This window comes from Zalophus californianus, chromosome 14 (assembly GCF_009762305.2).
Source record: "Zalophus californianus isolate mZalCal1 chromosome 14, mZalCal1.pri.v2, whole genome shotgun sequence".
Lineage (NCBI taxonomy): Eukaryota > Metazoa > Chordata > Mammalia > Carnivora > Otariidae > Zalophus > Zalophus californianus.
This window is the reverse complement of record NC_045608.1, coordinates 8,577,478-8,604,546: the sequence shown is the minus strand read 5'-3', so window position 1 is coordinate 8,604,546 and position 27,069 is coordinate 8,577,478. Positions and strand designations below refer to the sequence as shown.

The 27,069-nt window shown below is 43.0% G+C and overlaps 1 protein-coding gene across 8 annotated transcripts in view; it reads right to left on the bottom strand.

Moving 5' to 3' along the window:
* TCTN1 (tectonic family member 1) overlaps positions 1 to 26,621 on the bottom strand; it is a 44,877-nt gene extending 18,256 nt beyond the window's left edge. For 4 of the 8 annotated variants that reach the window (XR_003516803.2, XM_027575309.2, XM_027575308.2 and 1 more), the window contains exons 1-14: positions 26,325 to 26,621; positions 22,457 to 22,577; positions 17,023 to 17,153; positions 15,343 to 15,494; positions 15,028 to 15,108; positions 12,969 to 13,056; positions 11,324 to 11,433; positions 9,811 to 9,837; positions 5,315 to 5,449; positions 4,673 to 4,798; positions 4,206 to 4,291; positions 3,535 to 3,675; positions 2,161 to 2,323; positions 60 to 185 (exon numbers count right to left, since the gene is read on the bottom strand). Coding sequence is in view for 7 of the 8 variants with exons in the window: in XM_027575309.2 (XP_027431110.1) it covers positions 60 to 185; positions 2,161 to 2,323; positions 3,535 to 3,675; positions 4,206 to 4,291; positions 4,673 to 4,798; positions 5,315 to 5,449; positions 9,811 to 9,837; positions 11,324 to 11,433; positions 12,969 to 13,056; positions 15,028 to 15,108; positions 15,343 to 15,494; positions 17,023 to 17,153; positions 22,457 to 22,577; positions 26,325 to 26,544 (1,707 nt within the window). In the remaining variant the exon portion in view is untranslated. Of the gene's footprint in view, positions 1 to 59; positions 186 to 2,160; positions 2,324 to 3,534; positions 3,676 to 4,205; positions 4,292 to 4,672; positions 4,799 to 5,314; positions 5,450 to 9,810; positions 9,838 to 11,323; positions 11,434 to 12,968; positions 13,057 to 15,027; positions 15,109 to 15,342; positions 15,495 to 17,022; positions 17,154 to 22,456; positions 22,578 to 24,730; positions 24,836 to 26,324 lie in introns of all 8 variants that reach the window. The other 4 variants (XM_027575313.2, XM_027575311.2, XM_027575312.2 and 1 more) reach the window with 4 other exon arrangements.
* Between the last annotated feature and the right edge of the window lie 448 nt (positions 26,622 to 27,069).

Sequence of the window (27,069 nt, the reverse complement as noted above, 5' to 3'; positions counted from 1 at the left end):
CTTGAGTTTTGTCTGGACTTATGTCTTAACCTACACCTTGAAACCCAAGTTAGACCTACCTCAGGAAAGGAGGATGAGAGGAGACTTGCAGTCACGTTTACTATTTTAGCTTGTGGGTTCAGTAAGGACCCGTATTTAGTCCACTTCACTTCTATCACCAAAGCGACCGGGAGCTGGCAAGAATCCTACACAACAAAATGCCATTAATCAATCTGAACATTACACAACCTCATGTCAAACTTAATCTGCAGTTCAGAGTTTTAATTATAAAATGTTTCACGTAATACAAAATGTTCTGAACAAGACAGTGAAGAGACTCTAGAAGTTCAGATAAAAACAGCTGACAGCACATATTTTAAAGTACTCGATGCTCCAGAAATATTTTAACACCGAAAACAGCATTTTTCCAACGTCTCCTGTTTCTAGAGGCCAGCACTACTTGGAAGTTGTGGCGATCCCAACACCAAACCATGGAACCTTGGGCCCCAACTTCATCCAGCTCAGAGATTCTTGAGGGGAGAAGCCGGCATGGGGGCGGGGGGATGGCAGGAGTCACAGAAATTAAACCTAACTGCGTATCACGTTAAAATGCAGCCGGAGGAAATGTAAATGCTTTCTCTAATTTCATCACTTGGCGATTAAGCTGTTACACGGCGGTACACAGCCAAGTCTGTAAGTTGTCAAAGATACTAACTCTCCGTGTGAGCCGAGAGCAGCGCCTCTGCGTGAGCGCAGGCTGGAGACCTGGGAGCGGGCCTGAGGCCTCTGCCCCAGGGAAGAGCGGCTGAGGGGACCTTCCCAACCCTTTCCCTGCCTTCGCGTTTGTTGGCAAATGTGAGGACCGCTGAAGCAGCACAACAGGTAGAAGGAATTCCACTGTAATACTCTACTTCTGTGTCTGTTTGAAATTTCCCCACAACAAGCTTTTTAAAATATGCCTCTTCAGGGCATGAAAAGCTAGCAAGCAAGCCTGCTAAATTTGGTGGCTGCCAAAAAGGCACTGGTGGAACTCCTTAGCTGGGAACTGCCTCTTAGGAAGGCTGCAGGCTGGAGAAGAGGCAACAAGCAGCCCAGGGAAGCTGGGCCTGGCACCTGTGTGCGGGTCTGCTGCCACCGGAGTTCCCCGCAAGGTAGGTACAAAACCCGCCCCGGGCCCTCTGAGCTCCCTGCCCCCGCACAGACCCTGAAAATGCGAATGTCCGCACTGCCCCTCCTCCCAACCTGTCTTCCCTTCTGAGGGGGTAGTAACAATGTCTTAACCTATCTCTGAGAAGCCAGAAGCGATGTGGCTGGTTCACTGAGGCGGCAGTGTTGAGCCAAGACTGAGCAGCTGAACAGCAGGGACTGAGTAATACTGGTTCTCTGCTGGGGACTCCGGAGGAGGAGGGCCGGATCAGAGCTGGAGAGCGGGTGCTCACCCCCATTGTCCGCCTGCTATAAATATGCTAAGCAGATAAATGAGAGGCCTGAGAAGCTGCGACACAAAAGCTGGGCAATTAAAGGATAAGATGGAGAGCACGCCTCCAGTGACGCCTCCAGTGACGGGGACCAGCCCACACTCTGACGCTGAGACAAAAGAAAAAGGTGGGCAGAGGAATCACGTGTGATCAGGAACCTCTTTGTAGGATGTCAACTTCCATTAAACTCTTTGGGGAACTTTGGAATTGAAAGCTCTCACATGCGGGCTGCCTTTATAGACCAGGGAACAATGGCTGGGGCAGTGATGTGGACAGGAGGAGTCTCACTTTCTGCCACAGTCTTCACACACTGTCCTATCATGATGCCTCATGTCACACCAACAATGATCATGGGAACAGTCAGGATGGTGGTGAGTCCCCATGTTTGGAGCAACCACTAGGCCCCACAAATGTTACCTCGTTTAACTCAACAACCCCACGAGGCTGACACTATATAGCTCTCATTCCCTATTTCACAGATGAGGAAACAGGCTCAAACCCTCAAAGGCGAGAGGGCTAACAAAGCGCAAAATCAGTGTTCAAGACCCAGGCCCATCTGATAACAAAGCCCGAGTTCCTACCCAGAGCCCTCGGCCTCAACAGGTGGCTCCCCCAGCTGCCTCTGCCTCTACCTCCCCACAGGGCGGAGGAGCAGTGGGAGGAGGAGAGACCACTGGCACATGGCCTTCAGCTTCCCCTTTACCTTCATGTGGGATGCCTGGGTGATGAAGTGGACCGGTACCCAGTCCAGCACATCCTGGGCCTGGGAATTTCCAAAAGGGGCCACATAATCTGGGAAGCCTTGGCCCTTCAGGAGGCTTTTCACTTTCTGCACTGCGAGCTGGCACGTGATGGCTTTGGGCAGTCTTTTGGGAAGGAAAAAAAGGTCGATGGAATGGAGCTGTTGTTCATTCCAACAGTTCTCACAGGCCTCAACAACACGCATGCCCTCTCCAGTTGCTTTATTTTCTCTCTCTCCAAACATTATATGACAAAAGCCAAAGTGTCTCTAACTCTGAGAAATCCTGGTTGGCCAGGGAGAAACAAAACAATGTTTCCCAAACTGTGTTCCACTGAGAGGCTCTGTACAAGAAGAGTTCTGTGGCCAAAAATTTGGGAAATATTGCATGCCCATGCCCCTCCTGCAGCACACTGGCATATAAGGTCTCTGAGAAGTCCTTACAGTAAGGAATCGTGTTTTTAACTTTAATTTGGTGTTCCTCAAACATATTAATTGGACCACAGACATAGCCCTACTGACTCTTTAGAAATGTAATCCAAGGAACACCCTCTGAGAAATTCTGGTCTAAAGGGATCAGAACCAATAATATAAATAGTATCTGTTGGTCTAACCAAAACAATGATGTAATTACCCTGGGGGGAAGTAGGGATGGGAAGTGACTGCATGGCAGGGTAGGGGAAGAAAGGGGAAAGAGCCAAATCCTTGCCTTCCACAGTGGGAACTCAACAATTCATAAAACCAAAGTGTGAGGAAATAGTATTACATATAGGTTATTGACAGATTTGGGAGTAAATTTCCAAAAACTCAGCTACAGGAGTTGCAAGTGATCACCTGCAGAGTGGGGGAAATGAGGGTAAGAGCTGGTGCCTTTATAATAAGCCATGCAGGGCCGTTTGATATTTTACACTCTATATACGCTTAATACCAAAAAGATAAACACAGAGATCACATTCAGGCTTCTCACTGGGTTTGTTGCACTACATATATTAAAATTCAGAAATACAGGAAGGACTTTCAAGCAAAGAATTTTTACTGTGAACTCAAGTGCTGTGCAACCTTAAGACCTATAAAAGCCTTGGGATTTTTACCCTGCCACGTCTGATAAGAAAAATGATTGCAACAGTTTTCCTTTGAATCACGACAAATGGTTTATGGTTGTGAAAATTAAAATTAGAAAACAAAAAAGTACTGTCACTGGTGCTAACAGGTCACACTGTGGCTTTCACAGGCGCTCGCTGGCTGATGCAGAGGTTTGATTAAAACGGGGAGGAGTAGGAATGCTTTGTTTTCTGATCAACACAGACAAGTTCCAAAAGCAGCAAGTTCCTCTCTTACCTTAGTTTACAGCCAGACTGCATATCATAACCAAATAATACTGGGGTCCGGATCCCCTCAACTGCTAAGCAGTCTTGCTCAGCTGTGCTACGAAGAATAGTAAGTTGTCCAAATCTGTTCGTGGTCTGAATAATCCCAGATATTCATAGAAAGTTAAGGGACAATCACCCAGTACTAAGGCAGTCTGATTCTCAGGACACAGTGACAAATGTGTGACATGAGACAGGAGTGAAACCCAAATAACCCTTCTCCGGGCCTCTGCGATCTTGACAGTCATTTCCCAGGACAGAACAGAAAATAGTTCTATTTTCCTAGAGTAGTAGATTCTCAGAAGAAAACTCCTCAGAAACTGTTCCTCCAAAATCATTCCAAATTTTCCGAAATTACTAAATTTAAGAGTTTCTGCTTGAGTATGTAATTAAATATATCTAAAAGTCTGTCAACTTTTCTGTCCTAAGATTTTCATTATAAAACATTTTCCTGGGCCATGCTGTTCCACTCCCAACCACCAGTGTCCACAAGGCCCCATCTGCTGTGCAACAGACCCACCACCCACCAGAGCCACCCAGAGAAGTCCTGGCCAAAACAAACCTCCAGCCGACAGGACTCTCAGCAATAAACACACACGTGGACAGGGAAATCAGCCCTCTCCACAGAACCAAAAAGGATATCCCTTCTGAGGCTGAAATCCAGCAGCTAATGGGAGCCCCACAACATAACCAGGGTTTCCACTGAGAGGAACTGGCTTTGTATTTTGCTGAAAGACAATGCAGAAATGCCCCCAATAATTCTCATTTTAATAAGGAAATAGGGTGAAAATAAAATGCTTTTCACAGTAAAATCTGGGATTTCCAACAAATGAAAGAATTTCTCCCCCTACTCAGAACTATAAATATATCTGCTGAGTGTAGGAGTACATCATTCTATAAAAGAATGAGCTTGTATGGAAGAGAATCTTATTCCCAGAAAGGAAAAAGATACAAGGACTCTGCCTGATTTTGTTACAAACACATGCTACATAAAGCCCTTTGTTTAGTACAAGTGGATAGATGGTAAGACTTCTAAACAGATTTTTTTTCACTAGGAAGTTATTTTTTTACTTGTGATTAAATATGTGTACAAAAGTGATCAAACTTACCTGAATAAAATGAATTTCAAACTTCTGCTCGAGTGGAACCACTGGCCCGCTCACTGTCCCCAGAAGGAGAGCAAGGCCAGCCTGCGCTATCTCACCTGCCTCTGTGTATGTGAGGCTGTATTTGACCTGAAAACAAAACGGCACTCCACATACACCTGTGCCCACTGCATCAGTAACTCCAAATACACAGAGGAGGCAAATCCTTTCCCATTTCTCCGCTCGCAGAAGCTTTTTTCTCCTGTCCCATCAGATTTCGGGAGGTAACGCCTCAGCACCACCCCCAGCTGACAGGGTCATTTGAGCCTCTCTGTACCTAGTTATATGAATTCCAAATCAGCAGGTTTGAACAGAGTGTGATCAATCTCTGCAGAGGAAATGTGTTAAAACAAAAGCAACAAAAAACAAATTCTGACATATTCGTGAAAGTCTCTAGGTTTGTGGAGAAAAATCACACGGAATTATTTCAGAGACCCTACTTAAGGAAGCACGGTGTACCGGCAAGTAGGAGGGCAAGCCAAGAACACCAGTACCTCAGAAGAGGCCAGAACCCCCTTTGGAGGGCGTCCAGTTACCCCCTCAGGACCATGCAGCTTGAGTCTGCCACACACAGACTCAGCTTTCCAAGCCAAATCGGGTACCTACCTCAAGAACGACATTAGTGCAGATTTTAACATCCCCAGCCTCAACAAGAGTCTGGTTCAATACCAGCGAGTCCTCCAGTCGGGTTAGTGTTTTATTCAGAGACTGAATGAGGACGGACTGAACAGTGATAGGGATCTGCAAAGCAAAGGAGAGCTGGCTCACTAAGGACACTGTCCAACAGAGATGAATGAGTCACAGTGATGAGAACCTGAAGACAAACCTCTGCAAATACACTGCCAAGCAGGGAAAAACACACAACAGAACAATATGCACACTCTAACTGTATACTCGCAAAAATACAGGTATTTATATGTACAACCTTTAAATAGGAAATACTAGAGAATATAACCACAGCTTTAAAAGTGGTTCTCTCTGAAAACCTACGTTCACACAAAAACTTATACACAAATGTTCACAGCAGCATTCATAACAGCCAGAAACTGAAAACAATGCAAATGTCCATCAACTGATAAATGGAAAAATATAGTATATCCATATAAAAGAATATTATTCATCCATAAAATGATATAAAGGGCAGATTCATTCCACCACACAGATGAATCTTGAAAACATGCTAAGTGAAAGAAGCCAGACACAAAAGGTCACATATTACATGATCCCATTTACAGGAAATGTCTAGAACAGGCAAATCCACAGAGACAGAAAGTAGATCAGTGGTTGCCCAGAGGCTGAGGGAGACGACTGGAGAAGAATGAGGAGTGCCTGCTAATAAGCACAGGCATTCTTTCTGAGGTGATGAAAATGTTCTGGAATTAGGTAGTGGTGATGGTTGCACAACCCTGTGAACACACTAAAAACCACTGAATTGTACACTTAAAAATGGTGAGTTTTAGGGTATGTGAATTGTATCTCAAACATTCACACACACTCACAACTCCATCGTATCACCCAACAGGTGTATACGCTCCCCTCCACAGCACGGCTCCTACCGATCAATGCACTCGCTCCGTACACACATGTGCACGTGCTCCATAGTCCCAGGACACACACCCCTAATCCCCACACCCTCCCTAAACATAGGCTTGACCCAATTCATGCACAACTTCTACACACACCCTTACACATACACACTAGGTGGTGGGATCACGGGAAGAGAAAACAGAGACAAGTCTTTCAAGCAGAATCAGGAAGTCCTGAATAACCCAATGCTATTAAAGGACATCTTTCATTTATGGCCACTGGCAGCAGAATGACAAGCAGCGGGCAATCCTTTAAATGACTCAACCCTCTAGGGAGTTGGGCCTCTTCATACTGTATGACAAATGTGACATTTGCACTAAATGTCAGCACTTAGAAACCACCGTTTAGGAAGGAATCTACCTTGTATCTAGTTGTTTATATTGCTTTGAACTTTGCCCTCAATTGTGTACCATGCTCCCATGACCAAGAAGACCTGTGACTGTCCATTTAAGTCAAACCTCTAAGAACGTGACATGGTTCAGAGGCAAAGACAAGCCGTCATGTGACAAGAGTGGCAGAAGGGCAACACCAATCACCACAATACCCTCTGCATAACAAGCCCTATGGATCGGTTTAAGAGCTACAGAGGGAGTCCCTTGCTACGAGTTCATGAGCTCTTCAGTTTACATCCTCAAAAGACAACCCTGGAGGGTGCCTGGGTGGCTCAGTTGGTTGGGCGACTGCCTTCGGCTCAGGTCATGATCCTGGAGTCCCGGGATCGAGTCCCACATCGGGCTCCCTGCTCAGCGGGGAGTCTGCTTCTCCCTCTGACCCTCTTCCCTCTCGTGCTCTCTCTCACTCTCTCTCAAATAAATAAATAAAATCTTTAAAAAAAAAAAAAAAAAGACAACCCTGGATTCCTTTATCTGAACCTACTGATCCCCGGTTCAGCAATAATGCAGGGTTCCAAGAAAATGCACACCCTTCCAGACCAGCCTCTGACAGAGCCGTTCCAGTGGTATGGGGGTGTGCTTGGCAGAAACCAAAGGGTCCAGGTTAGACAAGCTTTGGAAAGACGGATGGATGAGTGTAGGTGGAAAGAGCTGCTCTGGTCTATCAACAGCCACTGGAATGGTCACAGAATGAAAATGGTAGGGCTACTCTGGTTTCCTGAATGTCCCATTCAGCCATATCCCATTTCCACACTACCCTGTGGCAAAGAACTAAAGGATACTTAACAATGAAATTACAGAGCCATAACTTCTTTCATGGACAGTTCAATAAATATTAACTGATTCCAGGCAATCTTAACAGGCTGTGGAATGAGGAACCTGGATCCAATTTTTATATTCATCATCTAACAAATCTTGGAAGTTACTTTTTAAAAAAAACTTTAAGCAAATCTCTGAGTTGACATGTTGTCCGTTAGAGCACAAGCTCTAGTATCACACAGATCTGAGTTATAAGCCCCAGTCCGTCACTTCCTGATTGCATGGCCACAGGTTGCGAAGAAAAAATGTGTTTGAAGCTTGGCACACAGTACAGCTCGTCCAGTGTCATGGTTGAGAGTAAGGTCTTTGGGGATCCCTGTCCCAACTCTGCCACTTCCCCACTGGGTAGCCTTGAGCAAGCTAATTCATTGCTCTGTAACTCATGTGCCAGGGAGTGACAACAACAGTACCTACCTCCTAGGCTTGCTGAGACAACTTAACGGACTTCAAACATGCACGGGACTTAGAACAGTGTATGGCACACAGTACATGCCTTTCCATAACATCCCATCATCCTCACAACAGGTGAGGATGCTTGATTGCTTGATTGAACCGATCTCCTAGGCATTCACTCAATTAACACATAACCCACTGAGTGCCCAATACATACGAGGCACTACCTTAGCATTGCAGATATATCCTGGACAAGACAGATAGGGTTGCTGCCCCCCCAGATCAAGTTTTGAATGGTAGAATCAAAGCACTTTCTAGAGGTTGGAGGTATTTGAGAGCTAGTCTATTATATGGTTTTCAAACTGGGTTCCTGGGAGCCATAGGATTCCTCAGAAGGACCAAAAAGGAGAGAGATGGGAAAGCCGGGCAGGAAGAGGGCTCTAGGCCCCACCCCTGCTTCAACGAGGGGCTTTGGATTCAATCCAAGTTACACACTAGGGAGAGTTCTGCTTGAGATCACATTTGAAAAAACTCTGCAACTAAAACAGGTTTGAAGACACCTTCACAGATGAGGAAATCCAGACCCACACACACAAGTGTGAAGTCCAAATTCACATGACTATTTCCTTACAAGTATCTACCTCAAATACATGTTTGTGTCTTGAGACTTAATGAAATCAGTTACAGTAGGTACCACTGTCCCAAGTGCTGCCTGGGTGCCAGATGCTGCACAGAGCACATGTGCATTCTCCCACTGGAACTTCACATCGGCCTCTGGGGCAGACACTTACCATCTGCTGGAAAACTGGGGAAGTGAGGCACATGTCACAGGAGGAAATAATGGCAAAGCTGAATTTTGAACCAAGGCGAGCCAATCCCACAAGCTCTGGGAGACTGTGACAAGATCAATGCCTTGGGCCTCCTTGGGGACTGTCTTCACAGACCCAAAAATAAGGGGTTGTAGATCCATGTTCCTTTGCTCTGACATATCCACAAAAAGACCTGGGCCACCTGCTCACAGCCTGACAGAACCTCTGAGCTGGGGTCCAACAGAACCTACACCCATACCTCAACCCCTGAAGCTATACTGGAGTGTTCCACCCCTACACAGGTGTGGACATTCACAGGGCAAGATGTTTCTATCTTCTACCCGGGACAGACAGCGCCTTGGGAGCTAGCCAGCTCTCTGGACAAGAGACCAAGAAGATCTCAAGGGATGCTGGGGAAAGCACAGAAGCTAATCACACCCATTGTCTGTCAACACAGCTATGCCATTTAAATATGAAAAAAAGTGCTAACTTCGAAAACGGGGAATTTGAAAATCTGCTCCCCCTTTTTTTTATCATGTTATGTTATTCACCATACATCATTAGTTTTTGATGTGATCCACGATCCATTGTTTTCGTGTAACACTCAGTGCTCCATGCAGTACGTGCCCTCCTTAATACCCATCACCAGGCTAACCCATCCCCCCACATCCCTCCCCTCTAAAACCCTGTTTCTCAGAGTCTGTAGTCTCTCATGGTTCATCTCTCCCTCTGATTTCCCCCCCTTCATTTTTCCCTTCCTTCTCCTAATGTCCTCCATGTTAGTCCTGATGTTCCACAAATAAGTGAAACCATATGATAATTGACTTTCTCTGCCCGACTTATTTCACTTAGCATCATCTCCTCCAGTCCCATCCATGTGGATGTAAAAGCTGGGTATTCATCCTTTCTGATGTACATATGGCAATTACAAAAGAGTCGGCTGCTACAAGAGCTTCCCTATTTCATTAGTGCTTGCCTTTTGGCAAATGTTGTGACTCGCAGTAAGGTATCCTTGTAATCCTAAGTGTATTCATCTCAAAAGGTTTAGAAATAAGACCGTGCATCATAAACTATTTTACTTTCCATCAAGAAATACTCTTACCTCTGCCTTTGTTCTTAAACCAGGCACCTAAACAAAAAGAAACAACAAATTTTGTTAAGTACAATGAGAAGCATTTGTATTGCTTTTTCAGACCATGGGTTAAAGGGCATAATTATCTTATTAAAGACTTCATAAAGAGGAAAACAGAATTTCCTTAAGACTTGCCGCCTACATATTTTCATATCTATGTCATAATTATTTCCTTTCCTATATTCATTTCCTTCAGATAGGAAGCTTAATAGAATAGAGCAGCCCCATGGAGCTGGTCTCAGAAAGTCTCCCTGCTTCATTCAGTACTTTCCACATGGTCACCAGTGACACAGCGCTGTGGGAAAGACGCGGCTCCTAGCCTTCTGGTCACCCTCCTGCGCCTGTCCACACTGGAAGGCCACCATTGCTGGCCCAGGCCCAGGCAATTTCCAATGCCTCCTAACTGCTCTTCCTGCATCTAGCCCAAACCCCTCAATGGCGAGCTCCTGCCTCCCCAACACAGCCGAGCACTCCTTCCGAAGGCCTCCACTTCCTTCACTTCCCATCCCCAATTCCCCCAGCCTTACTTCTCATCCCAAGACACCCTACAGGGCCAAAGGGAGCTTTGGGGAGGGGGCTGAGTAGACATGCTTGGAGAGGCCAGTGCTGAGAGAGTTGTGGCTGCACGCCTGACAGGCTATTTCCAGGACCACCATGAGAAGTCAGATAACTGGAAGAATTCACAGGCCTACGTGGCTGACTTATAAGAAGAGAGGAAGAGGGAATGGGAAAGGAGAGGAAAGTCTTCAACTTGATTCTGAAGACTGCAGTCTGGATGAATACTGATATCACGGACCACCCTACTCCTTTCCTGTTCCCCCCAAAATAAGGAAATCAGGAGGTGAGGGTTCACAGTAATCATACGGTTTTTCATCATTGAAAAAAATCTTCACCTCTTGCAACCCTCCATGCCATCCCCCAAATGGGCCAGTGGCCTCTTATCTCTTCAGGCTTCAGTCACTACAACCAGAAAGAAGGGGCCTCTATACTGCTGTGACCTCCCGTGACCTCTTCTCCTTCACCAGCAATCCTATTTCCTGCCTGTTCCTTCCTGCTGATTTCATCTGCCAACCAGAAAGTGGATTTTCTATTCTTTTCTGGCCTGTCTCTCAAAGAGGTATCTTTTTGGTGCTAATGTGATCATTTCTGTCACAGACATTAAGATGTTTTTATAATTTCTAAAGTTTTCAGTTATTAAATAAAGTCTTTCTTTATTCAGGAGAAAGACATTAATGGTTACCATCAAAATGAATGAAAGCCAAAAAACAAAACAATGAATAAAAGCAAATATGAACTATATAAAAATAAAAATTTTAAGTGATTATTTCAATATCTTTGGTATCAGTATACCAAAGAACTAGAGAAGAAAAATTTAAACGAGTTGTCAATCATGTACTGAAATTATTCTATACTTGTCATACCTCAAAAGGGTGCAAAGAACAGAAAACAACTCTGACAAGTTTCACTTCAAAATAATTCTTACCCTCAAAATTTTAGGGCTGCTGTAATAAGCCATGCCCAGGGCTTCAATTTCTTCACACTGTTCCAAATTTATCCTTCTGGTGCACTTAACAGCTTGGTTCACCAGAAATGCTGGAAATCATAACATTCCCAAGGGGAAAAAAAATGAGAGAGAAGAAATTTTTCAACTGTCCCATGGTAACTAAAAAATTGTAGTCTAAGTAAAACCATAAAATTAGTTATAACACAGATATACAACATGCTTAAAAAAGGACTTAAAATTATATTTTTAATAGGTAATACACTCACACGATTCAAAATTCAAAAGGCGCAAGAGAGTGTTCTCCAACACTTGTCCCCCCTCGCCCATCCCCCAGCCACCACCAGAGACAACTACTTGTCCCCAGAGACAACCAGCATCAAGTTTGTTGTGTATCTTTCTGAAATATTCTATGCAAATAAAAGCACGTGTGTACATATATTTTTAGTATTTCTTTCCCCTTTTGGAAACAAACACATGCTATATATTCTACCCTTCGCTTTTTTTACTGAACAATGTATCTTGGAGTTCAGGCTATCTTAGAACATGAAGAGCTTCCTCCTCGTCCTTTTTTTTTTTCTTTCAGGGATAATTAGTATTCTATTATGGATATGTCATAATTTATTCACCAAGTTCACATTAACAGATACTTAAGTTGTCTCTAGCTTTGCCATCACAAACAATGCTGCAATATACTATTTTGCAAGCAGGCCAGATTCTGTAGGACCAACTCCTAGAAGCAAAACAATGGGTCAAAGGGCATATTCATTTGCAATTTTGACACATATTGCTAAACTGCTCTTCACAGAGGTTGTACCAATTTGTAGTCCCGCCAACAATGTAGATGAAGGCCTACTTCTCCAGAGCCTTCAATTTCCTAAGCTTTGCCAATCCATTACATGGAAATGGTATCTCAGTTTGGTTTTAATTTACACTGTTCCTATTGTGAGCAGGGTTGAGTGTCTTTTCAACAGAATCCACTTTCGTTCCTATATGAAATGATGTTTCGTTAGGCCACATGCCACCATACACTCCTTAGCTAGCTTCTTCAGAGTGGTGCTGCCTTAAGGATCGGAGAACCACGCCTGCTGCCTCCCACTGCCAACACAGTTACTCCACAGATTCTGTGATGCTCCTGAAAGAAGCAGGTCCCGCGGGAGGTGGCTGTGTGGGCTGCATCCCTGCTCCACCACTGCCTGAGTGAGCCTGAGCAAAAGACTGAATGTTTCTCAGTTTCCTCATCTAAAAAATGAATAACCTGACCTTCAGGGATTATTGTGACAATCAAATGGAAAAACACATGCAAGCACAAGGTAAGTGCTTAATAAATATTAGTTATTGACAAACTTTAGCTCCAGTGGAGAAAGAACTTCCCTAAAACTAGAAGGGTTAAACAACTGAGCAGGCTGGTTTCAGGTAGTGAGTTCCCTATCACTACAAGTGCTCAAGCAGTGACTGCATATGGCAGAAAAGATGTGGTTGGCAATCTGACCTGCATAACCTTTGAGGCCTCTTTCAACTCTAAGACTGTTTCCAGTTATGAAGCCTGTTTAATTATGACTACTATATATTCAAACTAAGAGCAAACTCTGTTTATAGACAGAAAGAAAAACACCCACAGTCTTACCTGCAGGGTTATCATCAGTGCACAGAGATGACATAAGGGGAGAAGGAAATCTCAAAAATGAATCTGAAGTCTGCAGACGAGCCCCATACTGCAGAGAGACCAACCAATAGCTATTATGGTGCTAAGAAAGCATTCATGCAACACCTACCGGACACCTACCATGTGCCAGGCAGCATTACAAGCATCAGGAACACAGTAATGAGCAAAAAACAGATGCAGTCTTTGCCTGCATGGAGCTTACACCCAGCTGCCCCACCCCTTTCTTTCAAAGGTATGTGTTTCTGTGTATGTGATGTTGTTTTATTTGCAGGCTTTTTTTAAGATTCGTTTATTTTAGAGAGCGCGCACGTGCACGTGTGTGTGCAAGCAGGGAGAGGGGCAGAGGGAGACGGAATCTCAAGCAGACTCCCAGGCAGAGTACAGAACCCTACATAGGGCTTGATCTCATGACCCTGAGATCATGACCTGAGCTGAAATCAAGAGTCGGATGCTTAACCGACTGAGCCACCCAGGCACCCCTGCAGGCTTATTACAGAATTCCTCTGGAAAGGTATATAAGAAGCTGACATAGTATCTGCCTCTGCAGACAGGAACTGGGTGGCCAGAACAGGGGTGAGAGAGGTAATTTTTTTTTTTTTTAAGATTTTATTTATTTGACAGAGAGAGAGAGAGCACAAGCAGGGGAGCTGGAGAGGCAGAAGCAGGCTCCCCACTGAGCAGGGTGCCTGACGTGGGGCTCGATACCAGGACCCTAGGATCATGACCTGAGTAGAAGGCAGATGCCCAACTGACTGAGCCACCCAGGTACCCCAAGGTAATTATTTTTTACTAGCAATAATTATTTACTTTTTTTTAAAGATTTTATTCATTTGAGACACAGAGATAGAGAAAGAGAGAGCATGAGTAGGGAGAGAGGCAGAGGGAGAGGGAGAAGCAGGCTCCCCACTGAGCCAGGATCCCTATGGGGAGCTCGATCCCAGGACCCTGGGATCATGACCCAAGCCGAAGGCAGATGCTCAACCATCTGAGCCACCCAGGTACCCCAGCAGTAATTATTTAAATAACAGATACAGCACACGTTGAAATCGTAACACTGATGGGCCTTCTTTCCCAAAACCAAACTACATGAAACTTTTCCCCAATATTCAAAACAAAATTTACAGCTGTTGTGCATACAACCAATTTTCTTGAATTCAAAAAGTATCCAAATGCTTTGGTACCAACAAGGATATGGGGAAACAAACTCTCTCCTTCACTGGACCTGGGAGTTTAAACTCCTGTAATCTTTCTAGAGGGCAATCTGATATGGATATTTTAAATTTCCATTCATTTTGACTAAGTTAATCCAGTTATAGGAAGGTATCTAAGAATTAAATCAAACATATAAGTGTCTATAAGAATGTTCATTGTGGATTATTTATAATAGAAAAACTGGAAACAAATGTCTGTTAATAGTGGAATGGCTCAATAATAAAAGCCGATATAGACATAGAAGGGATACTTTGTATCAGTAAAATGTAGCTCCAGCAGTAGCTCTGACAAGTTATTTTCCTATACAGAAGTTTTTCTTATCTTTTAAATGGGGACAATGATGTATCCCCTTCAGGGTCCTGTGAAGTAATGTCTGGAAAGCTCTGCAAGAAATGGTAACTTTTATATTGATATGGGAAGATGCCTAAGATTTATCACTGAATAAAAAAGGAAGCTTACAGAACAATGTAGATAGCTATAAACCCTACTTCTGTATAATACTATATGTATATTTTTATAGATTAATTTAAAAATCAGGAATATAAACCAATCTGTTAACAGTGATTTGCAATGTGCATTTTAGTGGACACAGGGGCCTTTCCATCTTATGTACCTCTATACTTTTAACTTTTAGAATTAGCACATGGTGCTTTTTTACTTCTCTTTAAAGATGCTTCCAAAAAATCGGAAGCTTATTCAAAGTTAATGTATATCGCATTTAAAGGTTTACTAATGAATAGATATAAAATAGCACATATCTTCCTAAACCTGTAAAACTAAATATAGCTTTGAGAAGAGGACCAGGCACCCAACCAATCCACTCCGTGTCCCCAGAAGCATGACTCAAGCACTCTGCTGCGTCTTTTGAGGTAGAGAAGCACAAAGAATTCTGCGGAGACAAAAGCAGGCTTACTAATGAATAAACAACTTTCAACCCTATGTTACAACTCAACTACTCATTTTTAATTTTTGTGATCTTTGATTTCTAGGCATGAACATTAAGTTTTTCCCTCTATAATGTGAATTCAGTCTCGGGGAAGCCAGTTTTGATAGTGAACAATTAACTCACAAGGATGGGATATTTGCAACAAGATGAGTGGACTTAATCAAGTTCTTGGCTCACCTTATATTTAGCAGTAGCTGGAATGTCCGACTGGGTTGCGAAAGAAATCTCTGATTCTGAACTCAAGGCAAAACCATCAGATTTTTTCATCAATTTATCAAAATTATTTTCATCAGGCACTTCTGGATTAATAAAGGATAACGCGGGTTTATCTGTTTTTTAGAAAAAGTATTTTAAATCAACATAAATATGTACATTATGTATATAACAATATTTTGAAACAGTTTTTAGTAGCATTAAGGCTGATGTGAAAAAAATAGTGTCTCTTTCCGTATTTACTTTACCCCAAATTTCTTGAGTCTTGTTAAATAAACAGGATCCCCAGACTTGGCCTGCTTCTCTAACAGTGTGGAAGTAATGGTTTCTAAGCCTGCAGGCAAACAGCACAACAGAAGCCAATAATAACCAATCTTTCTCCAGCCCATGGACTGAGAAGCCTGCTACATTAACCTCTAAGGCAAACCTCTCTGAAGATGGCCACAGGGACAAATGATTTTTTTCTACCCTCACACAGCCACCTCCAAACCAAAGCCCAGGAGAATAATGTGGCTGTGTATAGAACATCTTGGGAGAAAGAGGAAATGGGCTGGTATGTTCACTTGCCTGGTGTTACGTCATAGAACTTGACAATGACTAACCAGTCCTTACTTTAGATTACAAATCCCAGAGCACTGGGTGGCTCAGGGTGGCTCAGTTGGTTAAGTGTTCCACTCTTGATTTCATCTCAGGTCATGATCTCAGGATTGTGAGATTGAGCTCCGTGTCCATCCTGGGAACCTGCTTAAGGTTCTCTCGCTCTCTCCTTCTGCCCCTCCCCCTTCCTTTCTCTCCCCACCCCCCAAAAAATCAAAGAGCATTTGCCTAGTTTTCAACTGCAAGGGAACAAATTCAAAATATAAAGATGTTCTGAAAAGATGATGAAGCTTAACTGATAAAACCATAAATATATCTCTGATCTTAGATATCTTGTTAACATTTTAAACTTACATGTACTTTGGATCTAGACACCTATTTGAGCTAAATGCTGAGATAAAAATAAAGATCTTGTTTTTATGCAAATATTCTTAGTAAAAATAAAAGAGAAAAAAGGAAATTGAAACCAAAGCTCAACCTGATTTTCAACCATTAAACCATGAGGAAATTTAAAAAAATTATACACACACACACACACACACACACAAACTTAAATAAACCTAGATTCCTATGTGTGTCTACATATTATAAACACCAGTGAAATAAAGCATGAGATTTCCAAAAACAACTACATAAGCACATTAGTTTTATAGAAAATGCTCATGCCCACAGGTCTATAAAGTTACTTGCAGTGGCCTGTGAAACAGCCTCAGAAGATGCACCTTAGCCAAACCACAAAATTATTGCTTTAAATCTAACTAAGACATTTTTCCATAAAAGAACTTAAAAAAAAAAACATTTTATTTATTTGACAGAGAGAGAGAAAGCACAGGTAGGCAGAGTAGCAGGGAGAGGGAGAGGGAGAAGCAGACTCCCCGGTGAGCAGAGAGCCTGATGTGGGACTTGATCCCAGGACCCCAGGATCATGACCTGAGCCAAAGGCAGACGCTTAACCAAATGGGCCACCCAGGTGCCCCCTTTATAAAAGAACTTTTTAAAGAAAAACTTTCCAGTGCTTCTCAAAGCATATCACCATCAAATACTTACAGTTTGTAATATGAATGCAGAATATAGATGGATTAATCCGGTTGACAAGTTTAAATACCCTTTGAGGTGGATTTGCTGTAAAATTCAATGAGTAGATGGCTGCTTTCTGACTACAAAACTGACTATCGCCCCTGAAAATTAAAAAATAATAGTACAAAATTTTAAGGCATATGCACACAATCTTAGCTAGATTATTTTAAAACTGTCAGATGCCTGCACTGTACTATGTTAACAGCTACATGGAAGATATTTATGAAAGCGTGATGTTAGAACTGAATCCATTTTTATTTAGTTTATTCAGTGTTAAAATGTTTGGCATTTGAAACTTTTTCCTCTAACAGGGAAAATATTAAGACAAGTAGAATAACCTTTAAGGAAATCTTGTCAAGTACGGAATAAAGATCAGGGTATAATTTTGATGTAAATGAACCCCGTAAACACAATCCCTGTATTCTGACACAATCAATCATATAAAATTTTGCAGAACTTCAGATTGTTTGTAAGTACCCAAAATGGATCCAAAATTCCTTGTCTTTAGAATAAAGCGGACTTCAAAGGACTGTGAGAATCAGAAAATGTGAAGTCATCTGGAAGTCTGGGGGCTTAAAAGTTAGGATACAATCAAGACTTCAACCAATCCCAGACTTGACAAACTAATCAATTTGATACAGATATGGTGTTGAAATAGAGATGTATCAAAAAAGGGATCATAATCTACCTAATGCTTTAAAGCCTTCTCTCAGTATGTATTGCCCCAATATTTCCCATGTCATCGATATGTTTTTGCAGTATTATACGAAATGGCTTCATTGTATACCAACTTATTAAGATTCTCCAATTTTTTTTAGCCAATTCTCTGCTGTTGGTTCGGGCTATTTCTAGTTTTCCCCAATTACATATAATGCTATCACATCATCCTTGCACATATATCTTTATGAATGTCTCCAGCTATTTTCTTGGGCTATGTTCCCTGAAGTGGAATTGCTGGATCAAAGGTAGGTGTGTTGTTCAAGGCTTCTGAGACATACTGCCAGATCTCCCTCCAGAAAAGGAAGATGCATGCTCACCAATACCACAGTAAGAGTGCCTAGGTCCCTGTATTCTTGCCAAGAATAGATACTATCCAATTTCTACCCTTTGCCAATTTCATGGGCAAAAATCTGTTATCTCATTTTAATTTGAATTTTCTCATTTACTAGGGAGCTAAAGCATTTTTCCATATGGTTATTGCTCATTGGTATCTCTTCTTCAGTAAGGTGCTTCTTCATATCTACTGACCATTTTTTATTAAAATGTTTGACTTCTCAAAGAAAATAGAATATCTTCTCAATGGTTTGTGAGAATCCATATCTTTAAGAATCTCCTTTGAGTATCATGAGTTGTAAATATTTTATCCCTGTTTTCAACCTTTCAATTTTACGGTGTTTTTTGTCATACAGAATCATTTTGATGCATTATCCTTCCCCCACCTGACTGGAATTACACTTATACATTAAGTTTCTATAAGTTAGTTTACATAATAATTCTTTCTATCCCACCACATAAGTTCCTCCATTTATTCAAATGTTCTGTCTCTCACTATACTTCAAGTTTTCTTCACATAAATTCTAAGTATTTAATTTTTTTTTTAAGATTTTCTTTATTTATTTGACAAAGAGAGACAGTGAGAGAGGGAACACAAGCAGGGGGAGTGGGAGAGGGAGAAGCAGGCTTCCCGCGGAGCAGGGAGCCCAATGCGGGGCTCGATCCCAGGACACTGGGACCATGACCCGAGCCGAAGGCAGACGCTTAACGACTGAGCCACCCAGGTGCCCCAGTTCTTTTTTTTTTTTAAAGATTTTATTTATTTGTCAGAAAGAGCACAAGCAGGGGGAGTGGCAGGCAGAGGGAGAAGCAGGCTCCCTGCTGAGCAAGGAGGTCAATGTGGGACTCGATCCCAGGACCCCAGGATCATGACCTGAGCCGAAGGCAGACGCTTAACTGATGGAGCCACCCAGGCATCCCTTAAGTTTTTTCTTATGTGACATTTCTATTGGGTGTTATGAAGAGGATCCATTTCCATTATATTTTTTGATGGTTATTGCTGAAGTATAAGGAAGCTATCAACTTATAAGTAGCCACTTTTCCAAAAACTCTGTAAAGTTCTAATGGCTTATCAGTCATTACTGTGGCATAAAAAATACTTTTTTTTTTTAAAGATTTTATTTATTTATTTGACAGAGAGAGACACAGTGAGAGAGAGAACACAAGCAGGGGCAGAGGGAGAGGGAGAAGCAGGCTTCCTGCTGAGTGGGGAGCCCGATGCAGGGCTCGATCCCAGGACCCTGGGATCATGTCCTGAGCTGAAGGCAGACGCTTAACGCCTGAGCCACCCAGGCACCCCTAAAAAATACTTTTGAAAAAATATTAGTATATGAGAAAACATCTAGCACTAAAAAATTTATGAGGCCTACTGCGTCTTAAAGGATACGCAGGAGTCAGACAAAGAAGGAATGGCTAATCCAAGTGCAAGAATGGCCTTGGCCAAGGATGGGTAATGTACTGGTGTGGTATAGAAAACTCTAGTACCAAAGTTAGGCTGCATGGAGGATTCAAGATGCGGGTTAGTAGGAAATAGGATCTGAATTTGTCAGTTTGGGGATGGATCTGAATCCAGGCTAAGGAGTCTGTAAGTAATGAGAGCTTCTGAAGGTTTTTTTTTAGCAAGTGAGTGACAAGATGAGGTGTGAGCTTATACAGAGGGAGTAGGAATGGACAGACACAAGAGGTAGCGTGAAGGAATGCAGCAGAATGGGATACCTTACTCTTCCCCTTCCAGTCTGCCCACTCTCAAATCCCGCACAGTGGATCAGTATCAGTTCTGCGTATTTCTCTAGTCATGACCTTCAGTGGGGCGGGGGGGGGGGGGGTACCTATTCATCTGTATCTGCAACAGTTTCTTACTCAGTTCCCTGCCACCAGGTTTAGCCCCTGTGACCCATCATCCATGCTGCCGGAGAACTGCTTAAGATGGGAATCTAATCCCCTCACTCCCTGGCACCCTGCAGAATTCAGAACAAAATCCAAACCCCTCAGCATACACACAAGGCCCCTCAAGATCGATCCCCTGTCATTGTGGCACACTCTTCTCAGCTCCCTTCTCCAGCCACACTGAGCTAACTGCAGTTAAAGCAACAGCATACTCCTTCACCTCCAAGACTGCCATGCAGCTCCCTTGACCTAGAATGCCTTCCACTGATTCCATGCTGGCCAATTCCCACTTGTCCTTCAGAACCCAGCTCTGATTGTCTTTTCTAGAAAGTCTTCCCTAGCCCAACTGCCTAGGTTAGATGCTACTCCTCTGAGCTGTCTCAGTGCTGGGGCAGAACTGCCACCCACTCCTCTATCTCCCTTACTCGATGAGCTCCTGGAGGGCAGGGCCGCATCCAGCTCACCTTACATCCCTGGTGCTCGTGAAAGGTAAGGCGTGGTGTGGAAGAAGGCTAGATGTGAGAAGGCAAAGGAGAGGCAGGAGTCAGGGTAGCCTCCAGGTTCTGGCCTAGGTGTCTGCCTGAGAGAACAATGGTAGAGAAGTCAAGAGAATACTAGAGGGTTGGTTAGGGGTGGAGGGGAGAAATTCATTCACTGATTCAACTCACTTCTAATGAGGGCCAACTATGTGGCAGGAGTTTGCTAAGCACTACTGGCATGAGGGATATTATCCTTGCTCTTGTGAGGTTTACATCTAGTGAAGAAAACAGACATTAATCCAATAATCTTAACAATAAATTTACAAATCATTAGATGACAGGATTAGCTGTTGACAGTTTAGCAGATGTAAACAAACCTTTTATGAATTAGAACCTAATGAGAATAATCAATTAATTGGGATTATTAATTTTGATTTCACTATTTCTACACTTCTTTTTTAGGAGAAAGTCATAAGCAAAACTCAAAAAAATTCTGAGGTCCTTTCCTGAGGGCACTATGGATTCAGCTCTAACTTCTATACGAGGGGTCCACAAACCACACCTAATTTTGTAAATGAAGATTGACTGAAACATAGTCATGCCCATTCATTTACCTGGCTGCTTTGGCTCATCAATGGTAGAGGTGAGGAAGTTGCAACAGAGACCACTGGCCTCTAAAGCTTAAAATATTTATTATATGGCTTTTTACAGAAAAAGCTTCCTGACCCACATTCTAAATAGTCTATATCTAAAATTCAATGTTGACTAATAAAAGAAAAAATGACATTCTAAATTATGATCTCGAATAGAGCCAAAATCTCACTCTCAGGCTTTTGATACTTAAGGCAGAAAAGCAGAATGATTTCTAACAAAGATTGAACCATGCTGTAGTCCAGATACCCAGAAAAATATTCTGACTACAACAGACCATTCTCCAAACATTTTTACAATATTAGAAGCAGATTCAATTTCCCGTTGGTCAGTAATATAGTTTCTCGTAAGAGACATCTGGGTGGCTCAGTTGGTTAAGTGTCTGACGCTTGATTTCGGCTCAGGTGATGATCTCATGGGTTGTGAGATGAGCCCCACAGCTGGAATGGAGTCTGCTTGAGATTCTCTCTCTGCCCCTGCCTCTGCCCCTGCCTGTGCCTCTGCCCCTGCCTCTGCCCCTGCCTCTGCCCCTGCCTCTGCCCCTGCCCCTCCTCCCGCCTTATGCTGTGTGTGCACTCACTCTCAAATTAAAATCTTAAAAAAAAGTTTCTCGTGGGAAAAACACACTGTATTTCCAAAAAGCATTCAATCTACCAAGTATCAATTGCTACAATTTGCTACAAGACTAAATTTAAGTTAGCTATCTCTGAATAATAATTGGTCCCGTCCCGAATAAATTAACCTCTTTTAAGTACTGTATTTTTCAAAGACCTTTGAAGTCTGAATTACGAGAAACCAATTATTCAGAGGAGACTGTTTCTTTACCTTGTAATAGACTGGGAATATCACTTTCCACTGTCCTCCTATGCAAGGTGAACTGTGAGAACTCCTGGTAGATTTACATATCAGAAAAGTGTAAACAAAGCTTTCCTAATTTTTTGTTACAAGTACTATGTCCACAACAAAAGCTGTAAAATTCAACTGCACTTTCCACCCTAGGCTATATACATGAGACTAATTCACTTATACAAAAATATGCACATTATCTGTTTACAAATCAGAGTGAAATGTAATTCAATCTGAATACAAAGATTTCCTTATACTCTTAACAAAGTACACTCTCTCTTGTCTTTTGCCTCCACTATCATCCAGCAGGATGCAAATAAGGGAGAGATACTCTTCTACATATTGGTTTGGACAGCATGCTTCTGAATGATGCAAAATTCAAGAAACCCAGCTTTGGGTTTTTCAGCCTGGAAAATTTTTCACTTTCTGTCCCCAGATTTTATAATCTTGGTCCAATTTCATCAAAACTGCATGCATCACCAACTTACATGACAATCGGAACTGAACAGGCAGAAAAGACACTGAAATCCATGGAGCTGCAATCAGGATCACAACAGCAGTTGACGTCACACTGTGCTGGAGTCAGGTCACAGACACACAGAGCAGCAACTACAGAAACAAGAGGTAGGATGCAGAACTTCTCCATCAGCAAGGAGTGACTGCCCCCTGCCACTGCAAAGTATCAAAAGTCCATTTCATACAAAAGGTCTATTTTATTTTTCCTATTGCACTTTGAGGGCAATCTATAAAGTGAAAATCTGTCAGTTTGAATGCTTCTCAATCTGAGGTTTCCCCAAAGTAGCTAATCATCTGACTCACTTGGAAAGTGCTGTTTGTGCTCTACCTACAAGGACTCTGATTTGGTAAGCGACTATGAAACCCAGGCATTTATGTTTTTAAAAATCATCCAGGTGATGCTGATAATTAAAACAGGCTTAAGAACCAGCAAACTAAATCACTTCTCTGCCCATTAGAACCACCAGTTGGTAAGCTAGGAAACCCAGACATCTGTTTTTCAAAAACTTTCCAGGTGATGCTGATAATTTAACCAGCATGCTAAATCACTTGCCGGACCATAAGAACCACTGGTGTAATAGTACAGATTCCCAAGTTCCGCCTCTGGAGACTCTGATTCAGAGGAAGAGCCCAGTGAAGTCCACCAGGAATCAGGGCTCTCAAACTTGTTTCTCTCTTCAGGTGTCACCTGCGGCTTTGAAGCTGAGCCCACATTCACAAACTATTGACCAAGAATCAAACTGGCTCAGGTACTTTGTACTTGCGGTTCTGGAAATACCTTTGGTAATTTATTTTTTTAAAGATTTTATTTATTTATTTGAGAGAGAGAAAGAGAGCACAAGCGAGGTGAAGGGCAGAAGGAGAAGTAGACTTCCTGTGAGGCTTGATCCTAGGACTCTGGGACCATGACCTGAGCCAAAGGCAGACGCTTAACCGACTGAGCCAGGCAGGCGCCCCTACATTTGTTAATTTAGACAATAAAGCATGATGGGAATAGAAATCTCCCCACTTCGCAACATTTTTCTTTTTTTTAGAAAGAGAGCACATGAGGAGCAGGGAGGAAGGAGCTGAGGGCAAGAGAGAATATTAAGCAGACTCCATACTCAGCGAGGAGTCCCCTGAGGGGCTCAATCCCACAACCCTGAGATCATGACCTGAGCCCAAACCAAGAGTTGGAAGCTTAACAGACTGAACCACCCAGGTACCCCCACAACATTTAATTTTTAATAATAATGACTCTCTGGACTTTTCATTCCCTATTTTATTCTGTCAACCAGGGGAGGAAAAAAAACCCTTTTAAAGATGGCAGAGCGTGGGTGCCTGGGTGGCTCAGTCGGTTAAGCGACTGCCTTCAGCTCAGGTCATGATCCTGGAGTCCTGGGATCGAGTCCCACATCAGACTCCCTGCTCAGCAGGGAGTCTGCTTCTCCCCCTGACCCTTCCCGCTCTCATGTGCTCTCTCTCTCATTCTTGCTCTCTCAAATAAATAAATAAAATCTTTAAAAAAATAAAGATGGCAGAGCATAAGAATGATAAACACTGAATTCATGGTAGTAATTATTGCTGGGAAGGGGAAAATAAGATCACACTTGTCTTGCCTATAATGTTTCCTTTTTCAAAAAAAAAAATCTCATGCAAAACAAACAAGGATCTAAAGCAAATGGTGGCAGATTCCATGCAACATTCTGACTTGCATGTATGAACTACTTCACAACAAAAATGAACTTTAGAAAAATATAGCTCAAAAAAAGGTAAAATAGCATACTCTGAAGAGTATGAATAAGAAGGTTTTGCCAATAAATACACAATCCCTTCTTAATCTGAGACACAGGAGTCTTCCCCCATAAGCTAACATACTTCCCTCTAGCCAAGCACTCTTCCATGTGCCTAGTAAAATGAAAATGCAATTCGAGCATGTTAATATAAAAAAGTGTTTAGGCTCCCTGCCTTGTGTTTAAAATTACAATCTTGATTTTTTTCAGAACTCAAAACCCTTGTTAAGTAGCTATAAGACTAGTAAGGCCAAAGCAATAGTGTTTAATAACTCCACTGGGGTGGGGGGAGATCTCTATCCAGAATGTGAGTGTACTTAATCAGCCAACAAGTATCTGCTGAGCACTCCCAAGGTCTGAGTAGCTCTCAGCTGTTCTTCTACACCTCTTAACATGGACATGCCTGGCTCTAGAGCAAGACACTAAGGAACAGAGCTCAGATCAAGATGAAAGTTATCACTTCTCTCTTCCCACCTGTAACCAATCCTGCACATGGTGTCCAGTTCTCCACTCAGAGTCAGCCCCTGCTCCAACACCTGCCAGGGGTGTGACCTAAAATCAGGCAAATAATTCACCTACCTGAAAAATAGGGATAACCCACATCATAGGGGATTAAATGAGATACATTACAGACAAAAAGCTTAGCACAGAGCCTGCTACACAGTAAGCAGTGAATAAATGCCAGCTGTCATCTATTATCATTACTTTCACAGGCCTAAAGCAGGGCCCTTTAAAAAGATGAAGCGCAAATTCATCCCCCCATGCCAGAAAAACAGCCCTGAACACATGCCCTAATAATGATGGTCCAAGAATAGCTTCATTTGGGGGAGAAATCACATAAACAGATGGAATACTTAGATGGATACAAGACAACCCAGTCCAAAAACCTTAGAGAATTTTAGGATACTGAATACTATGCTGTAGTCTGTCCCCATTTATCACTTATTTACCTCCTCAACTAATTCATTAAATCAACAGTTTTGCTATAAAAGCTTTATTTTTTAAAAAAAGCTTTATTATATACTGAAATAGAAAATGTATTTCTCTGTACTTTTCCTTTACTCATTTATACTTTTACTTACGCATATTCCTTACTAATTTATAAAGGCGGCCCTTTGGAGAAATGATGATTCAGGAACTGAAGTCCTAGAGTACAAGATATCACCCAAGGATGAGTTTTCTATTTACTAATACTGAGCTTTACTCAAGGTCTTCTTCTCTTACGAAGGGGAAAAAACAAAAATCAAAAAACTGCATACATATTGGGGTTACAGTCAGAGGACCTAAAAGGTTTTGGGTTTGTTTTTTTTTTTTGAGATCACAAACCCCTTTGAGAAACTAAGAACCCTCACCCAGAAAAATGCACATTCACAAAATTTTGCACTCAGGGCACAGCCATCTCAGGGTCACATCCATCCCCTTAAGTCATCCATATCAAATCAGATTATAAAATATTCACTAATGTCTAACTCCAGAATTAGATCACTTTCTGAGAAATATGTTAATTATCCCTAATGATGAATCCTAAGAAGTGGACATAACCCCTCACCCCGTTGTTTCCCACCTCCAACTCAACACAGGAGGAATTCTGGGGTTTCATAATTCAAGTCCACAGACAAGGAAGGGTCTAGTCATATTTATGTAAACTAGACTTCTGGCGTTTCTTTTTGCTAAATGAAAAGTTCAACACATCCTATGCATTCAATTTCCACAACTGCCCAGAAACTTTGGATTTACGTAATTTCATCGCTGGCTGCAAAGGTGCAACGACTCGTTCATTATTACCTTTAGCGTTAATGTTGTCCAGGACCACTGCCAAGGTATTTCAAAGACTTTATACTGTCCCACTTACGCTCTCTGAACCTCGGTTTTTCTCTTCTGTCTGAGAGGGACAATGAGGTCTACCCTACGAGTTGCTGACACAAGCAACACCTACGAAATACTCAGCAATGCCTGCACACAGTTAAGTGTTCAATAAACGTTTACTATCATGATGACAGCCTCACCCGGGCTACCCGCTCCAAGTTGGATCACTCTGGATCCCCAGGAACTGCTACTTGGTACCCACCGTCCGTGACCGGGGTGGGCCTGGGGCCAGAAGAGGGCACAGAGGCCTTGGGGGTTCCAGGGGGCCTAAGAGACAAGGCGGGTCGGGGAGTCGTCCGGGCTGCCTGCGTAGAGTTGAGTCCTTCCGTCGTCACAGGCGGAGTTGCCCTGGTCTGGGCGCTCACGGAGGCCCAGCAATCCAGGAGCATAAGCAGGAGCGGCAGGAGGCCCTGCGGCCCCATGGCCGGGCGGAGCCCCACGCGACCAGCGACAAGGACCGTTCGTTGCCGGGCAACCGCGGCGGCTCGGCGCGGGGCATCACGGGAAGGGTCCCGCGAGGCCGCACGAGACCGCGGGGGCGGAGGGCGGGGCCTGGGCAAGGCAGGCCACTGGGGGGGCGGGGACGGGGGCGGGACGAGGGAACGCGGACATAGGGTCGTGTGTGGCTAGTCGGGGCAAAGGACTTGCGAATTCCCGCGGTGGTTTCCAAACGGACTGCGGCGCTTATTTAAAAAATGCATATTTCCAGGTTGTGACCCGGAATTCAGACTCAGTAAATCTAGGGCAGTGTCCAGGAATCAATATTTTTTAACAAAGGTCCTGACGTAACCACTGAGGGGACGGAAATTTGGGATCCTGTCTCCCACAGCTACTAGCACAGAACCACTTCATGGTCCTTGAATTTTCTCTGTCACACACCCTGTCAACACTAGCTTTGTCTTTTTTGTTTCAGATAGCCGGATCTAAGGAGGTCGCCAGATAACTTC